Genomic DNA, 14,810 nt, shown 5'->3' with positions numbered 1-14,810 from the left:
TGCACTCCCTGCATTGCCAGAACACCTTTCCTCAGATAAGGAGACCAAAACTCCAACTCAGTACTCCAGGTGTGGTCTCACCAATGCCCTGTATAATTGCAGCAAGACATCCGCGCTCCTGTATTAGAAACCTGCCGTTGTGAAGGCCAGCGTACCATTTCCTTCCTTCACTGCCCGCTGCACTGCATGCTTATTTTCAGTGACTGGTGTACAAGGACACCCAGGTCACATTGCACCTCCCACTTGCCAAATCTATTGCAATTCGGAGTATAATCCACCTTCCTGTTTTTGCTATCAATGTGGATAACCTCACATTGATCCACATTGTGCAGAATCTGCCATGTATTTTCCCATTCACTCAGTTTTTCCATGCACACCGAATCATCACTGAATCCTTCTCACAGCTCACCCTCCCACCCTCTGTGCCATCTGCAAATTTGGAGATAATGCATTTAGTTCTCTCATCTAAATCATTCCAGACATTGCCCTGAATCTTCCCACTTGTTCTGGACTAGCAGAAGAAATTGTTTCTCCCCAACTGACCTATCTCTTCCTTCAACCATCTGAAACTTCTCAATTAGATCAACGCACCACCTTCCGCGTCCAAGTCTATTCCTGAGTCTGTGTAACTTGTTCTTATAATTTAACCCTTTTTAGCCAAGTATTGTTTTCCTGAGTCAGTTGCTGTACCCTGCAAGCCAGTGCTTAAATTGTTAGGGAATGAGTTTTCCTTTCAATGGCCACACGCTTTCATTTCCACCTGATTTCTCATTCTTCAGTTTCTGTTGAAAATTCTCCCCGCAGATTTTCATGATTTCAGTTTTGAGCGCTCTGCCGTGGTGTGGATTCCTCTGTTTATCATCCGTGTTTTACTTTCAGGATGATCAAGAGTCAATCTCAGGAATACTGCTTCACCCCCAGGACCTGGATCTTTCCTGCGGAATACACTCAGTTCCAGAACTGTGTGAAGGAACTCCGAAAGAGACGCAGACAGAAGACCTTTATAGTCAAGCCAGCCAATGGAGCGATGGGTCATGGGTACGTGTGTGTGTGTGTGTGTTTCTTTCTTGAACCTCAGCTGCCCTTGGGGCCTAGGGACTCCACAGTGCTATTTGGGAAGGAGTTCCAGGATTTTGACCCAGAGATACTGAAGCAACAGTGGTGCATTTCCAAGGAAAAAGCGAGGACTGCAGATGCTGGAGATTAGAGTCTAGATTAGAGTGGTGCTGAAAACGCACAGCAGGTCAGGCAATATCCGAGGATCAGGAAAATTGACGTTTCGGGCAAAAGCCCTTCAAGTCAGTGGCTTGAAGGGGAACTCGCAGATGGTGGTATTCCCATGTTTCTGCTGCCCACATTTTGGGGTAGAGGTCCTGATTTTAGAAAGAGCCTTTGTGTGTTCCTGCACTGCATCTTGTGAATGTTACACACTGCTGCTCTTGTACATCAATAATGAAGTGAGTGAATGTTTATGAGAATGGAAGTGGCTGCTTTGTCCTGGATGGTGTCAAGCTTCTTGAGTGTTGTTGGAGTTGCCCCCATCCAGGAGCTGAGCAATAAGGCTTGCCTGGCTGTACAATGAGGGAGAGGGTTCTGTTTAATTTGGTGGAAGACTTATCGATATTGGGAGGCAGTTTTTCAAAGAGGCGTTGTTAATATTTAGGATTTGGTTCGTTTGATGGTTCAAAGGAAATAGGAGCCAGCCAGTCACGTGTCATATGGATATTTGCCCCAGCTCTACAAACTTAACAGTAAACAAGGACAGAACTGGAACAAGCCTTTGATCAATGCATTTTACAGTCTCATATCATAGAAACATAGAAATTAGCAGCAGGAGTAGGCCATTCAGCCCTTTGAGCATGTTCCACTGTCCAGCATGACCATGGCTGATCATCCAACTGTGTTCTCTGTTCTCACTTTCACCCCACACATACCCTTTGATCCCTACAGCTCTAAGAATTATATCTAACTCCTTCTTGAAAACATTCAATATTTTGTTCTCAGCCACTTTCTGTGGCAGAGAATTCAACTCTCTGGCATCAGTTCCTGTACAATTCAAAGCTATTTCTGGTTTAATTTGAACGTTGTCACAGTTACCAAACTCACTCTGGGAGGCTCCAGGTGGTGTGCAAAGTGAAAAACTATTGTGCTGCAATCACTGTTTCTTGCTGATGTTGTATCTCAGGCAGATGCAGGACCAACAGTGATCGTATAGACCGTATAGATGGAACTTTATTCTCCATTGTACTGGGTAGGTGTCTCTCTCTGTGAGTGCTTGAAGCTAACGCCAATTTAGTGAATTGGAAATGCCCTTTCTCCACATTAGCAGTTTAATCAGCTCAAACTTTCAATGCAATCAGGAGGTCTAATTGAAGGCAAATACTGAGTGTCATGTTGAGAGCCAGGAGCTTGGATTTTTCAGTCAATTTAGAAAATAAAATCTTGCATTTATGTTGCACCTTTCACTATCAGTGGATGTCCCAAGGTGCTTTGCAACCAACACAGCATTTTTTGTGGTGTAGTCTCCATGGTAATGGAGGAAACAACCAATCTGTGCAATGCAACCTCCCATATGGAGGTTTCCACGTATGGAGTCAGATATTACGAGGGGGCATAGCTTTAAATTAAGGGGTGGTAGGTATAGGACTGATGTTAGGGGTAGATTCTTTACTCAGCGAGTCGTGAGTTCATGGAATGCCCTGCCAGTAACAGTGGTGGACTCTCCCTCTTTATGGGCATTTAAACGGGCATTGGATAGGCATATGGAGGAAAGTGGGCTAGTGTAGGTTAGGTGGGCTTGGATCGGCACAACATCGAGGGCCGAAGGGCCTGTACTGCGCTGTATTTTTCTATGTTCTATGTTCTATAACCAGTGATGTGATCATTGCAAGGTCACCTATTATTGTGATAAAACAAAGAACTGTGGGTGCTGAAGATCTGAAACAAAACCAGAAAATGCTGTGGAAAGAAAGTAGAGTTAACATTGGACTCAAATCGTTAACTGTGTTTCCTGGGCTATAGATGCTGCTAGACCGGCTGAATTTCTTCAGCAACTTCTGAATCTGTTTTTTGTGACGCTGATTGAGGGATAAATATTGATCAGCACGCTGGGGAGAGTATCCCTGTTGCTTTGTGAATGGTGCATTATGGAAGTTTAACATTCACCTGAGTGCACAGACTGACCTCAGTCTAGTGGGTCACCCGAAGCATAGCACATTTGCCAATTCCCTCAGTACTGCAATAGAGCGTCAGCCTTGGCTTTTGCACTCAACTCTGTGGATTGGGATATAATTGTTGAAAGCAGAGGTGAGAATGATAGCAACGGAGTCATAACTGATGCTTGTAAGTGGTGTTTGAACCTAGACAGACTTGCTTTTACACCTATTGGATTATCAAAGAGCAACCGTACTGATTTTATAGCAGCAATATTTTATCGATTTTACAATCGTTGAGAAGCATCAGAGGGCTATTTGGCCCATTATACCAGTGCTAGCCTTTTGAAACAGTTATTTGATTTGCTCCCCCACCCTTGCTCTCTCTGCACAGCCCTGCAAATGAGGCATAAAGTACTACAGCATGGAAACAGGCCCTTCGGCCCAAACTGGTCCATACCGACCAGAATGTCCATCCACGCTAATCCCATTTCCCTGCATTTGGCCCATATCTTTCTAAAGCTTTCCTATCCATGTATTTGTCCAAATGCCTTTTAAATATTATTAATATATCTGCCTCAACCACTTCCACTGGCAACTCATTCCATATGCGCACCACCCTCTGCGTAAAAAAGTTGATCCTAAGGTTCCCTTTTATTCTTCTCCCCTCTAACCTTAAACTAATGTTCTCTAGTCCTCGATTCCCCAACTCTGGGAAAAAACTGAGTGTATTCACCCTACCCATGCCTCTCATGATCTTATACACTTTAATAAGATCTCCCCTCAGTCTCCTCCTCAGTCTAAAGTAATAAGTCCTAGCTTGTCCAACCTTTCCCTATAACTCAGACCGTTGAGTCCTGGCAGTATTCTTGTAAATTTATTTCTTCTACACGCTTTCCAGTTTAATAACATCCTTCCTAAAGCAAGGTTACCAAAACTGAACTCCAAGTGTGGCCTCACCAACGTCCTTACAGCTGCAACATAATTTCCCAACTTCAGTACTCAACGCCCTGACTGCTGAAAGCCAGTCTGCCAAAAGCCTTCTTCACTGCCCTGTCTACCGGCGATTCCAATTTCAGAGAACCGTGCACATCAGCTCAAGGTCCCTTTGTTCCTAAGGCCCCATCATTCACCATGAAACTCCTACCTTGATTTGACTTTCTAAAATGCAAGACCTCATACTTATTCATATTAAACTCCATTTGCCATTTCTTGGTCCACTTCCCCAGCTGATCAAGGCCCTGCTGCAATTGCTGATAACCTTCTTCACTGTCCACAATACCTCCTACTTTAGTCTCGTCTACAAACTTACTAATCATGCCTTGTATGTTTTCATCTAAATCATTGATAGATAACAAACAGCAACGGGCCCAGCATCGTCCCCTGAGGCACTCCACTAGTCACAGGCCTCCAGTCCGATAAGCATCCTTCCACTATTACCCTTTGCTTCCTACCATCAAGCCAACTGTGCATCCAATTTGCCAGCTCCCCTTGGATTCCATGTGACCTAACCTTCCAGAGCAGCCTACAATGTGAAACCTAATTAAAGGTCTTACTGAAATCCATATAGATTACATCTACCGCCCTGCCCTCCTTCCAGGATTTGTTCCATTTCCCTTTGAAAGTTGCTGCTGAAACCACTTTCACCATCCCAGCTTGGTGACCAGTCTGGTTATAATCACTTATTCACCAGTGTCACCCGTAGTTCGCTTGCCAATTACTTTAAATCTATATCCTCTGGTCACCAACGCTCCTGCTACTGGAAATATCTTCTTTCCAACTTGACCAAATCCCTTTGGAATGCTGCACACCTCTATCAAACTTTTTCCACTCCGGTCTCTCGAAATAACTTGAGGTTGAGGGGTGATCTTATAGAGGTTTATAAAATCACGGGCGGGGTATTGATAAGGTGAATGGCAGGTGTGTCTTCCCTAAGGTGAGTGATTTCAAGACGGGGGGCATACTTTTAAGGTGAAAGAGAAAAATTTAAAATGAACATGAGGGGCAATTTTTCTACTCTGAGTGGTTCATGTGTGGAGTGAACTTTCAGAGGAAGTGGTGGATGCGGGCACAGTTACAGCATTTAAAAGACATTTGGATAAGTACATGAATAAGAATTGTTTGGAGGGATATGGGCCATGCACAGGCAGGTGAGAAGACTCGTTTAGTTTGGGATTATGGTCGGCATGGACTGGTTGGACTGAATGACTCTATGACTGTATAACTGAGGTCTCTCCTCCCTGGTCCCATTCTTGTAAATCATCTCTATATTTGCCTGAAGGTCTTGATATCCTTTCAGACAGTGGTCTATATAACCTTACCAGTCTCTAATTCCTGCTAGTGGTTGAGACACAACAGAACATTTGTCCATTTTTGACTCTGACTGGTATTATAGCCTGCCTGATGTCACTACCCAGGTTAAACTGAGATGAACGTTTTTCACTTCAGTTTGCCCCTTCAAGACTTCCTGAATTGTCATTATCTTCATGATCGATGCCACATTTGATGGCAATGTTAATGAAACTGGCCACTTATCAGGAAACTTGCTCTAATGTTAAGCACAGTGGCTCAGTGGTGAGCACTGCTGCCTCACAGCGTCAGGGACCCGGGTTCAATTCCAGCCTCAGGTGACTGTCTGTGTGGAGTTTGCACATCCTCCCTGTGTCTGCGTGGGCTTTCTCTGGGTGCTCCGGTTTCCTCCTCCCATTCCAGGCTAGGTTGGTTAGCTGTGGGTAATGTGGGGTTAAAGGGTAGGGGGAATGGGTCTGGGTGGAGTACTCTCCAGGGTCGGTGTGAACTTGATGGGCCAAATGGGATTCTATAAAAGCACAGCCTTATTCAGGATGTGTGAACAAAAGTAGGTCAACCAGCCCCTTGAACCTGTTCTGCTAAAGGAAGCGTTCCATTGGCACATGAAGCATGAGCAACATAGGAAACTCTCAAATGAGGAAACCTGAAATAAAGCTAGAAAATGCTGGAAATACCCATCTCCCAGCAGAATAATAAGCTATATTATTACACAGGGGAATGTGGGTATTTCTGTATGGACCACCATTTGTTGCCCATTGTTAATTGCCCCTTGTGCTAAGTGACTTACCAGGTCGTTTCAGAGGGCAGTTAAGAGTCAGCCACTTTGCTGTGAGACTAGATCACATGGAGGCCAGACTGGGTAATGATAGCAAATTTCATGCCCTAAAGGACATTAATGAGCTAGGTAGCCAAAGTTTTATTCAGTCACTCATAGGCATCAACTGTCTGGATTAGCATTGATTGCCTGTCCCTAGCTGCTCATGAGGAGGTGGTGGTCAGCTGCCTTCTTGAACTACCATGATGTGGAGGTGTTGTTATCCGTGGGTTTACAATGGCATGAAGTAGTGAGGTACCCGTCTTTAATAGAGATGCGTGTGTCCAAGAATGAGACTAATACTAAAGAGTAATCCATGGTAAGTCTGATGGTGGGATGAAGCTTGTTGACATCACTGTGTAGTAATTTCAGTGACGCCTCGCCATGGGTCCAGAGGAACATCTTGAACTGCTACATTCAATGTGCTGTTTGTGTGATTAACTTTCCATTTTAGATTTGTTAACTGCACTAATTTTGAAAGTTCTGTAGGATTTGAAGCCACATCTATAGAGCTTTATAGAGGTTTACAGGTTATTAGGGGAATGACATTGCCACCACCTCTCCCTTGTGGTTTTGGGGGTATTTATTTTACTATAGTAGAACCGAATAGACCTGAATTGACCTGAACCGCCAATTCTGTTTGATTATCCTACGGATGCTGCCTGATCTGCTGAGTGTTGTCAGAATTTTCTGTGTCTAACACAGGTGAGTTGGTGATGTGTTGGTGTTGCACACTGACTGAGAGGACCAACATATTTATGTCAAAGTTAGATAATCTCAGTGAGCAAGTGCCTTTCCCGCTGGTTCACACCGTTGGTCAGTAGCAGCAGTGTGTGCTATCTATAAGACACACTGCAACAACTCATCAAGGCTCCTCTGAAAGTATTTTCCAAATCCTTGCCCTCTACCATTTAGAAAGACAAGGGCAGCAGATACATGGGAACACCACCACCTGCAAATCACTCACCATCCTGTCCTAGAAATATACAGGGACATAGGAACAGAAGTTGGCCATTTGGCCCATCAAGCCTGTTCCACCATTCAATGAGATTATGCCTGATCTGTGGCCTAACTCCATATATCTTTCTTTGGCCCATATCCCTTAATACCTTTGTTTAACAAAAAAATTTGTCTCAGATTTAAAATTAACAACTGATCCAGCACCCATTGCTGCATGTGGAAGAGAGTTCCAAACCTCTCCCCCCCTTTGTGTGTAGAAGAGCTTCCTAACATCTCGCCTGAATGGTCTGGCCCTCATTTTTAGACTGTGCCCCTGAGTTTTAAAATCCCCAACCAATGGAAATAGTTTTTCTTTATCTACCCTGTCTTTTCCTGCTATGATCCTAAAGACTACGATCAGATCACTCCTTATCCTTCTGAATTCTAGGAAAACAGGCCTAATTTGTATAATCTCTCCTCATGTTTTAACCCCTGAAGTCCAGATATCATTCTTTTAAACCTATATTGTACTCCCTCCAAGACCAATATAGTTGATTCTGACATAACGTGATAGTTCCGTTCTCATGCGATCCCATGTTACAAGAAAGTTGTGCAATAGCCATGCCAATTAAACTAATGGGGCCAGAATTGCATTATAGCCAATACAGGTAAAGAAAGTTCGTATTCTACAAATAACAATTTAAATTCTTCAATTGCGTTATAGCCAATTCATGTTGAAGAAGCACGTGTTATAGCAGAACCGGTTGCATATCCATCTGTAGGTGTGGTACCTACATCTGCTCACAGTGCTCCACGTGGGGTCTAGCTAGGGTTCCTTCAGTATTAATGGGTTAAAATCAAGGAATTCCTTTCCTAATGGCACTGTGAGTGACCCTACATGCCCAGGGTCGCTGTGGTTCATGAAGGCAGCTCACCCCCACCTTCTGAAGGATACTCAAAGATGAGCGAAAATGTTGGCTTAGCCAGCGATATACACATCCCATGAATGAATAATGAAAACAATTTCTTCAGAAATCTCATCACTCCTGTGATCACACTTTAATGAGCTGCAAACAACTGATTGAATGTGCTTGAAGCTCGACTTTGGCTGAAGTTCACAGAGTCCTTTAAATGAGATTGCGTGTGTAAGTACTTATTGAATTTCTCAGATTTGTCAGTGGGTTTAGTGCTTTCTAAGCACCATCTCAATAATTGATTCCTGTGGCTGCAGCACAATAACTCCTCCACCTCCTGCAATTCTTGAAGCTATTGAAATGGGCTACTTTTTGTTACTCTAAATGATCATAAAATGTAGGAGCAGCAGTAGACCGTTCAGCCCATTGAGTCTGCTCTGTCATTCAGTGAAATCTGATCTGATAATCCGCAACTTCACTTGCTTGCCTTTTCCCCAATAACCTTTGGTTCCAAGACTGATTAAAAACTGGCCTTTACATAAAGTCATGAGTTATATTGCATAGAAACAGTCCCTTTCGTCCAACCTCTTTACGCTGACTGGATATTCTAAACTGATCTAGTTCCATTTGCCAACAATTAGCCCATATCCTTCTAAATCCTTTCTTTTAAATGTTGCAATTGTACCAGCCTCCATCACTTCCTCTGGCAGCACATTCCATGCACTCACCACCCTCTGTGTGAAAAAAGTTACCCCTCTGATATCTTTTAAATTTTTTAAATTTCACCTAAACCTATGTCCTCTAGTTTTGGACTCCACTACCCTGGCAAAAAGACCTTGACTATTCAGAGCTTTCAGACTGAGATAGGCATTTCTTACCCCTCCAACTTCATTTTAATTTAGTCCCCTCCCTCTCTCGTTACCCTCCCTGGCATGTAACGTGTGATCATCCTACTCTAAGTAGAAACACAAGGTGATGCAGTCAAGAAAAGAAAAGTGTCCAGATGTGTGTAATAGCATCTCTCGACAGGAAAGAGAAGACTGCACAAAGACCCTATTCTTGCCCCTCATGAGAAAGAAGGTAGTCCAGGATAAAGCATTCTGAAAGGGGCATATAACAGGTAGGGAGTACTTCACCCAACCCCATCGTCCACCGTGGTTACAACATGGAAGGAAACCATTTGGCCCATCAGGGACAAGGGCAACAGATACATGGGAGCACTACCAATTGCAAGTTCTCCTCCAAGTCATTCACCACCCTGACTTGGAAATATATGGCTGTTCCTTCGGAGATCAGAGTCGGGGAACTCCATCCCTGACAGCAGTGGATATCCCTGCACCAAATGTAGCAAGTCATGAAGGAAGATCACCAAGTCCTTCTCAAGGGCTAGTTGGGGATAGGGCCCATCCAGCGACACACATCCAATGAATGAATTAAATAAATGAAAGAAATCCAAGCTGGTTATCTACAAGAATGACTCAGCTCGTTCCATTCTTTGGCCTTTTGTCCAGAGATAAAGAGTCATAGAGTCACAGAGTCATACAGCATGGAAACAGACCCTTTGGTCCAACCAGTTCATGCTGAACATAATCCCAAACTAAACTAGTCCCACCTCCCTGCTCCTGGCCCATATCCCTCCAAACCTTTCCTATTCATGTAATTATCCAAATGTCTTTTAAACGTAGTAATTTTGCCCCCATCCACCACTTCCTCAGGAACATAGAACGTAGAACATAGAAAAGTATAGCACAGAACAGGCCCTTTGGCCCATGATGTTGTGCTGAGGTTTAATCCTAATGTAAAATATAGTAACAACCCTCAACTCACTGCTGTCCATGTGCATGTCCAGCAGTCACTTAAATGTCCCCAATGACTCTGCTTCCACCACCTCAATTGGCAATGCATTCCATGCATTCACAGCTCTTTGCGTAAAGAACCTACCTCTGACGTCTCCTTTATACCTTCCACCTAATATCTTCAAACTATGACTTCTTGTACCAGTCAGTCCTGTCCTGGGGAAAAGTCTCTGGCTATTGACTCTATCTATGCCACTCATTATTTTGTACACCTCGATCAAGTCTCCTCTCTTCCTTCTTCTCTCCAGAGAGAAAAGTCCGAGCTTATTCAACCTTTCTTCATAAGTCAAGCCCTCCAGTCCAGGCCGCGTCCTAGTAAACCTTCTTTGCACCCTCTCCAAAGCCTCTGTATCTTTCCTATAGTAGGGCGACCGAACTGGACACAGTATTCCAAGTGTGGTCTCACCAGGGACTTGTAGAGCTGCAGCAAAATCTCACGGCTCTTAAACTTGATCCCCTTGCTAATGAAAGTCAAAACACCAAATGCTTTCTTAACAACCCTATCCACTTGGGTGGCAACTTTGAGGGATCTATGTATTTGCACATCCAGATCCCTCTGTTCCTCCACACTGTCAAGAATCCTGTCTTTAATCCTATATTCAGCACTTAAGTTTGACCTTCCAAAATGCATCACTTTGCATTTATCCAGGTTGAACTCCATCTGCCATTTCTCAGCCCAGCTCTGCATCTTGTCTATGTCACACTGCAGCCTGCAATAGCCCTCGATACTATCAATGACACCTCCAACCTTTGTGTGATCTGCAAATTTACTAACTCACCCCTCAACCTCCTCATCCAAGTCATTTATAAAAACTACAAAGAGCAGAGGCCCAAGAATAGAGCCCTGCGGGACCCCACTCAACACTGACCTCCAGGCAGAATATTTTCCACCTACAACCACTCTCTGCCTTCTGTCAGCCAGCCAATTCTGAATCCAGATAGCCAAATCTCCCTGTATCCCATACTTCCTGTTCATTCCACACACGAACCACCCTCTGTGTAAGACATTTGCCCCTCATGTCTTTATTAAATCTTTCTCCTTTCACCTTAAAAATATGGCCTCTTGTCTTGAAATCCCCCATTCTCAGGAAAAGACAACTACCATTAATCCTATCTATACTCCTCATTATTTTATAAACTTCTATAAGGTCACCTCTCAACCTCCTACACTCCAGAGAGGTAAGTCCCAGCCTATCCAGCCTTTCTTTATATCTCAAGCTCTCCATACCTGGCAACATCCTGGTAAATCTTTTCTGAATCTTCTCCATCTTAATAATATGCTTCCTATAACTGGGCAACCTAAACCTGATGCAGCACTCCAGAAAAGGCCTCATCTACAAATATTTCCTTTTCAGCTGCTTATTCAATTCCATTTTGAAAACCACGATTGAACCTGCCTCTCCTGCACTGATGTGCAGAACATTCTAGATCCTAAAACTTTGGGGAAACAGGTTTCTTTCCCATTTTCCTCTTTGGTGCTTTTACACTTATTGTAAGCAAACACAAGATTTGCAATAAAAAGGGCCTTTCACGATCTCAAACTCCAGAGAGCCTGATCATCAATGCACTAACTTTGAAAATATAGTCACTGGTCTTATGTAGGAAACACTGTAGTCAATTCACACACAGCAAGATTCCCCCGAACAGCAATATAATGATGCGTGTTTAATCTTCTTTTTAATTTTACTATTACTTGAGGGACAAAGGTTGGGCTTTTACAAAGAGAGACAGGACAGCTGACTGTGCAACACTCCTAGACTGGCATGGTGGCTCAGTGGTTAGCACTGTTGCCTCACAGTGCTAGGGACCTGAGTTCAATCCCAGCTTTGGGCGAGTGTCTGCATCGCGTTTATACATTCTCTCTGTGTCTGTGTGAGTTTTCTTCGGGTGCTGTGGTTTCCTCCCACAGTCCAAAGATGTGCAGGTTAAGGTGGATTGGCCATGCTAAATTGCCCCGTAGTGTGCAGGCTAGGTGAGTTAGCCAGGGAAAATGCAAGGTTACAGGGATAGGGTTGGGACTGGGTAGGATGCTCTTCAAAGGGTGGGGGTACACTCAATTTGCCAAGTGGCCAGTATCTGCACTGTAGGGATTCTATGATTGAAAGTAGCGGTGAATCCCAAAATGATCATAATAAATGGCAGGGTAGGCTTGACAGACCACAAGGTTTCATTTTCAAAGGTTAGTTTAACTGTCAGGTTACGGATGTCTGGATCTGGATTTGAACCCCCAATCCTCAGACTTTAATTGAAGTTGCTACCTACTGAGCTGAAGTCCCATGGTGAGCAGGCAGGTTGGGGGTCCGGTGGTGTTGCACACAGAGAATCTTGTGTACTGATTGCTCCGGCAACAGCCTGCTGGATAATTGCAGATGGCTTGCACTCACTATTCTGCTGGAAGGAGAGAGTCTCAGTTGTACACAAACATGGAGAATGATTGAAAGTTGCTATTTAAGGACCCCAGCCAGTGGAACTATTAAAAAATACAAGTCAGAGTAATTACCCACTTATGACACTTCTACCTAAATCCATCAATTGTTCTTGGGAATTTCAAATCCTTCCACTCAGTCAACTGATGCAGGCTCATTTTCCCATTCATTAATGGGCTTGTGACCAGGGATTTGGTCTCTTGTTCCCTGTTTGATGTTGTTCTGAAAGAAAGTCATCAACAGTTCTTGACAGCTGCTGACACTTTGAAAACCTTCTGAAGCTGAAAAGTGAATCATTGAAACAATTAAGCAGCATGAGCACAATTACAAACTGTGGATCTCAGCTCCCCACCCCAGCTGGCTAACTTTGGAAACTTTCAGGATAGATTCTCAATCAGCTCACTGTCCTTTGAGCAAGGGGCTGACCAAGGAGCATTCGTGGGAGAATAAAAGGGATGATCCAGGACAAGAGGGCACAGTCTCAGAATTTAGGGGCACCAATTGAAGACTGAGATGTTGAGGAATTTTATCTCTCCGAGGGTTGAGAGGAATGCCTTGCCATAGGGAGCTGTGGCGGTAGAGCCCCTGTGTATATTTAAGGTTGAGGTAGATTCTTGATCAGTCAGGGAATCAAGGGTTAATGGAAAAGGGCAGGAGGGTGGGTGTGAGGAATGTAGGATCAGCCATGATCACATTAAATGACGGAGCAGGCTCGAGGGGCCGAATGGCCTATTCCTGTCCCTTTACCTTATTGTCTTACTTGCATTTATATAGCACCTATTATGGCCTCAGAAGCTTTATTTGATAGCAGCCCATTTTGTGCATAGCAAGATCCCACAAACCAGAAGATAGGAACATAGGAGCACATGCAATGTAAGGTTTTCTTTAATAAACCAAGTATTTTATTTAAGTTAATTCCTGATTGTATTATTAACTCATATTAACACAATAAAATGAAGTAAATGTTTGTTTTGTCCAAGTCAGCCAAACATGGAATCAAACAGTAAGTTTGAAAAAAAGATTATTTTAAAGTGAAGAGGATTCATTGGTCAGTGCAAAAGGGTCTTTTACAGCTTTAGTCAAGCGATCAGGCTGATACAAAGTTGTGACTGAATAAATTAAACATACAAGTGAGGATCAAGATTGAGAAGCTCAGCCCTTTGATGATATCAATTCTTTCAGATCTTGCTTTTGGAAACATCCAGAATGTGACTAATTTGCAAAGATGTTACTCCAAGCCCTGACCTTTTTTTGCTTAAATTAGCATTACTTCATCGTAGACAATGTCTGTGTCATTTCATTTTAATGATTGTTTGACTGGCTCATGCATATCATACGTTCATGGGAACAATGTTGCTTTCATCGTGCCTTATGACTTGGTAGAGATCGTCTTGTTGTTTGGTTTCATCACTGGGATGGTCAAAGCCAGAATAGATCCTAGATGAGCTCGTTTTATCTGACTTGGTGCTTTTCCAGGATAGTGGACTCTTACAAGAGCTTTTAAACTGTGGCTGTTTTAAATATAACCCAGTCTTAATATAGCCACATGATTATTTTTAATATTTCTTCAATTAGAACTTAATTGAGGCACATTGCTTGCTCAGTCATATATTTCTGGCTGATTGCTAATTATGTAATAAACCTTAATATATCCGGGTAATTAGGAAACAAAGATTGCAAAGTGACTATATATTGGCTGAATGTTAGTACAAAATAGATTTGTGACCTTGCTGGATTACTACAGTGAGTATCATATGAAACCAAATTAAAAATGGCCAAAGTGCACTAAGAAATACTACCTAGATTTACGGCATGGGGATTGTTCAGCCCCTCAGGCCAGCTCTGCCATTCTATGATCTGCCTCGACACCATATTCCTGTGCTGTCCCCATATCCCTTGGTGTTAGTGGTAAATTGTAAATGTCATTAGGAATGTGAGAATCACCAGGTGAGTCATAAATGGTGACCAGGTCTCCTTGTGCCACCGACATTTTTTACAAACCCACCGACTCCCACAGCTACCTGGATTACACCTCTTCCCACCCTACCTCTTGCAAAAATGCCATCCCGTATTCCCAATTCCTCTGCCGTATCTGCTCCCAGGAGGACCAGTTCCACCACAGAACACACCAGATAGCCTCCTTCTTTAGAGACCGCAATTTCCCTTCCCATGTGGTTAAAGATGCCCTCCAACGCATCTCGTCCACATCCCGCAGCTCCGCCCTCAGACCCCACCCCTCCAACCGTAACAAGGACAGAACCTTCCCTGGTGCTCACCTTCCACCCTACCAACTTTCGCAAACCAAATCATCCGCTGACATTTCTACCACCTCCAAATGGACCCCACCACCAGGGATATATTTCCCTCCCCACCCCTTTCCACCTTCCGCAAAGACCGTT

At 43.6% G+C, this 14,810-nt stretch overlaps 1 protein-coding gene across 2 annotated transcripts in view; it reads left to right on the top strand.

Moving 5' to 3' along the window:
* ttll7 (tubulin tyrosine ligase-like family, member 7) overlaps nucleotides 1-14,810 on the top strand; it is a 192,638-nt gene that overhangs the window by 26,695 nt on the left and 151,133 nt on the right. For both annotated transcript variants that reach the window (XM_060830002.1, XM_060830003.1), the window contains exon 4: nucleotides 880-1,038. In XM_060830002.1, coding sequence (XP_060685985.1) covers nucleotides 880-1,038 — 159 coding nt within the window. The remainder of the gene's footprint in view (nucleotides 1-879; nucleotides 1,039-14,810) is intronic.

The sequence above is a fragment of the Hemiscyllium ocellatum genome, chromosome 9 (assembly GCF_020745735.1).
Source record: "Hemiscyllium ocellatum isolate sHemOce1 chromosome 9, sHemOce1.pat.X.cur, whole genome shotgun sequence".
Taxonomy (NCBI): domain Eukaryota; kingdom Metazoa; phylum Chordata; class Chondrichthyes; order Orectolobiformes; family Hemiscylliidae; genus Hemiscyllium; species Hemiscyllium ocellatum.
Note: the sequence above shows the minus strand (reverse complement) of the source record. Positions and strands in the feature narration are given on the sequence as shown.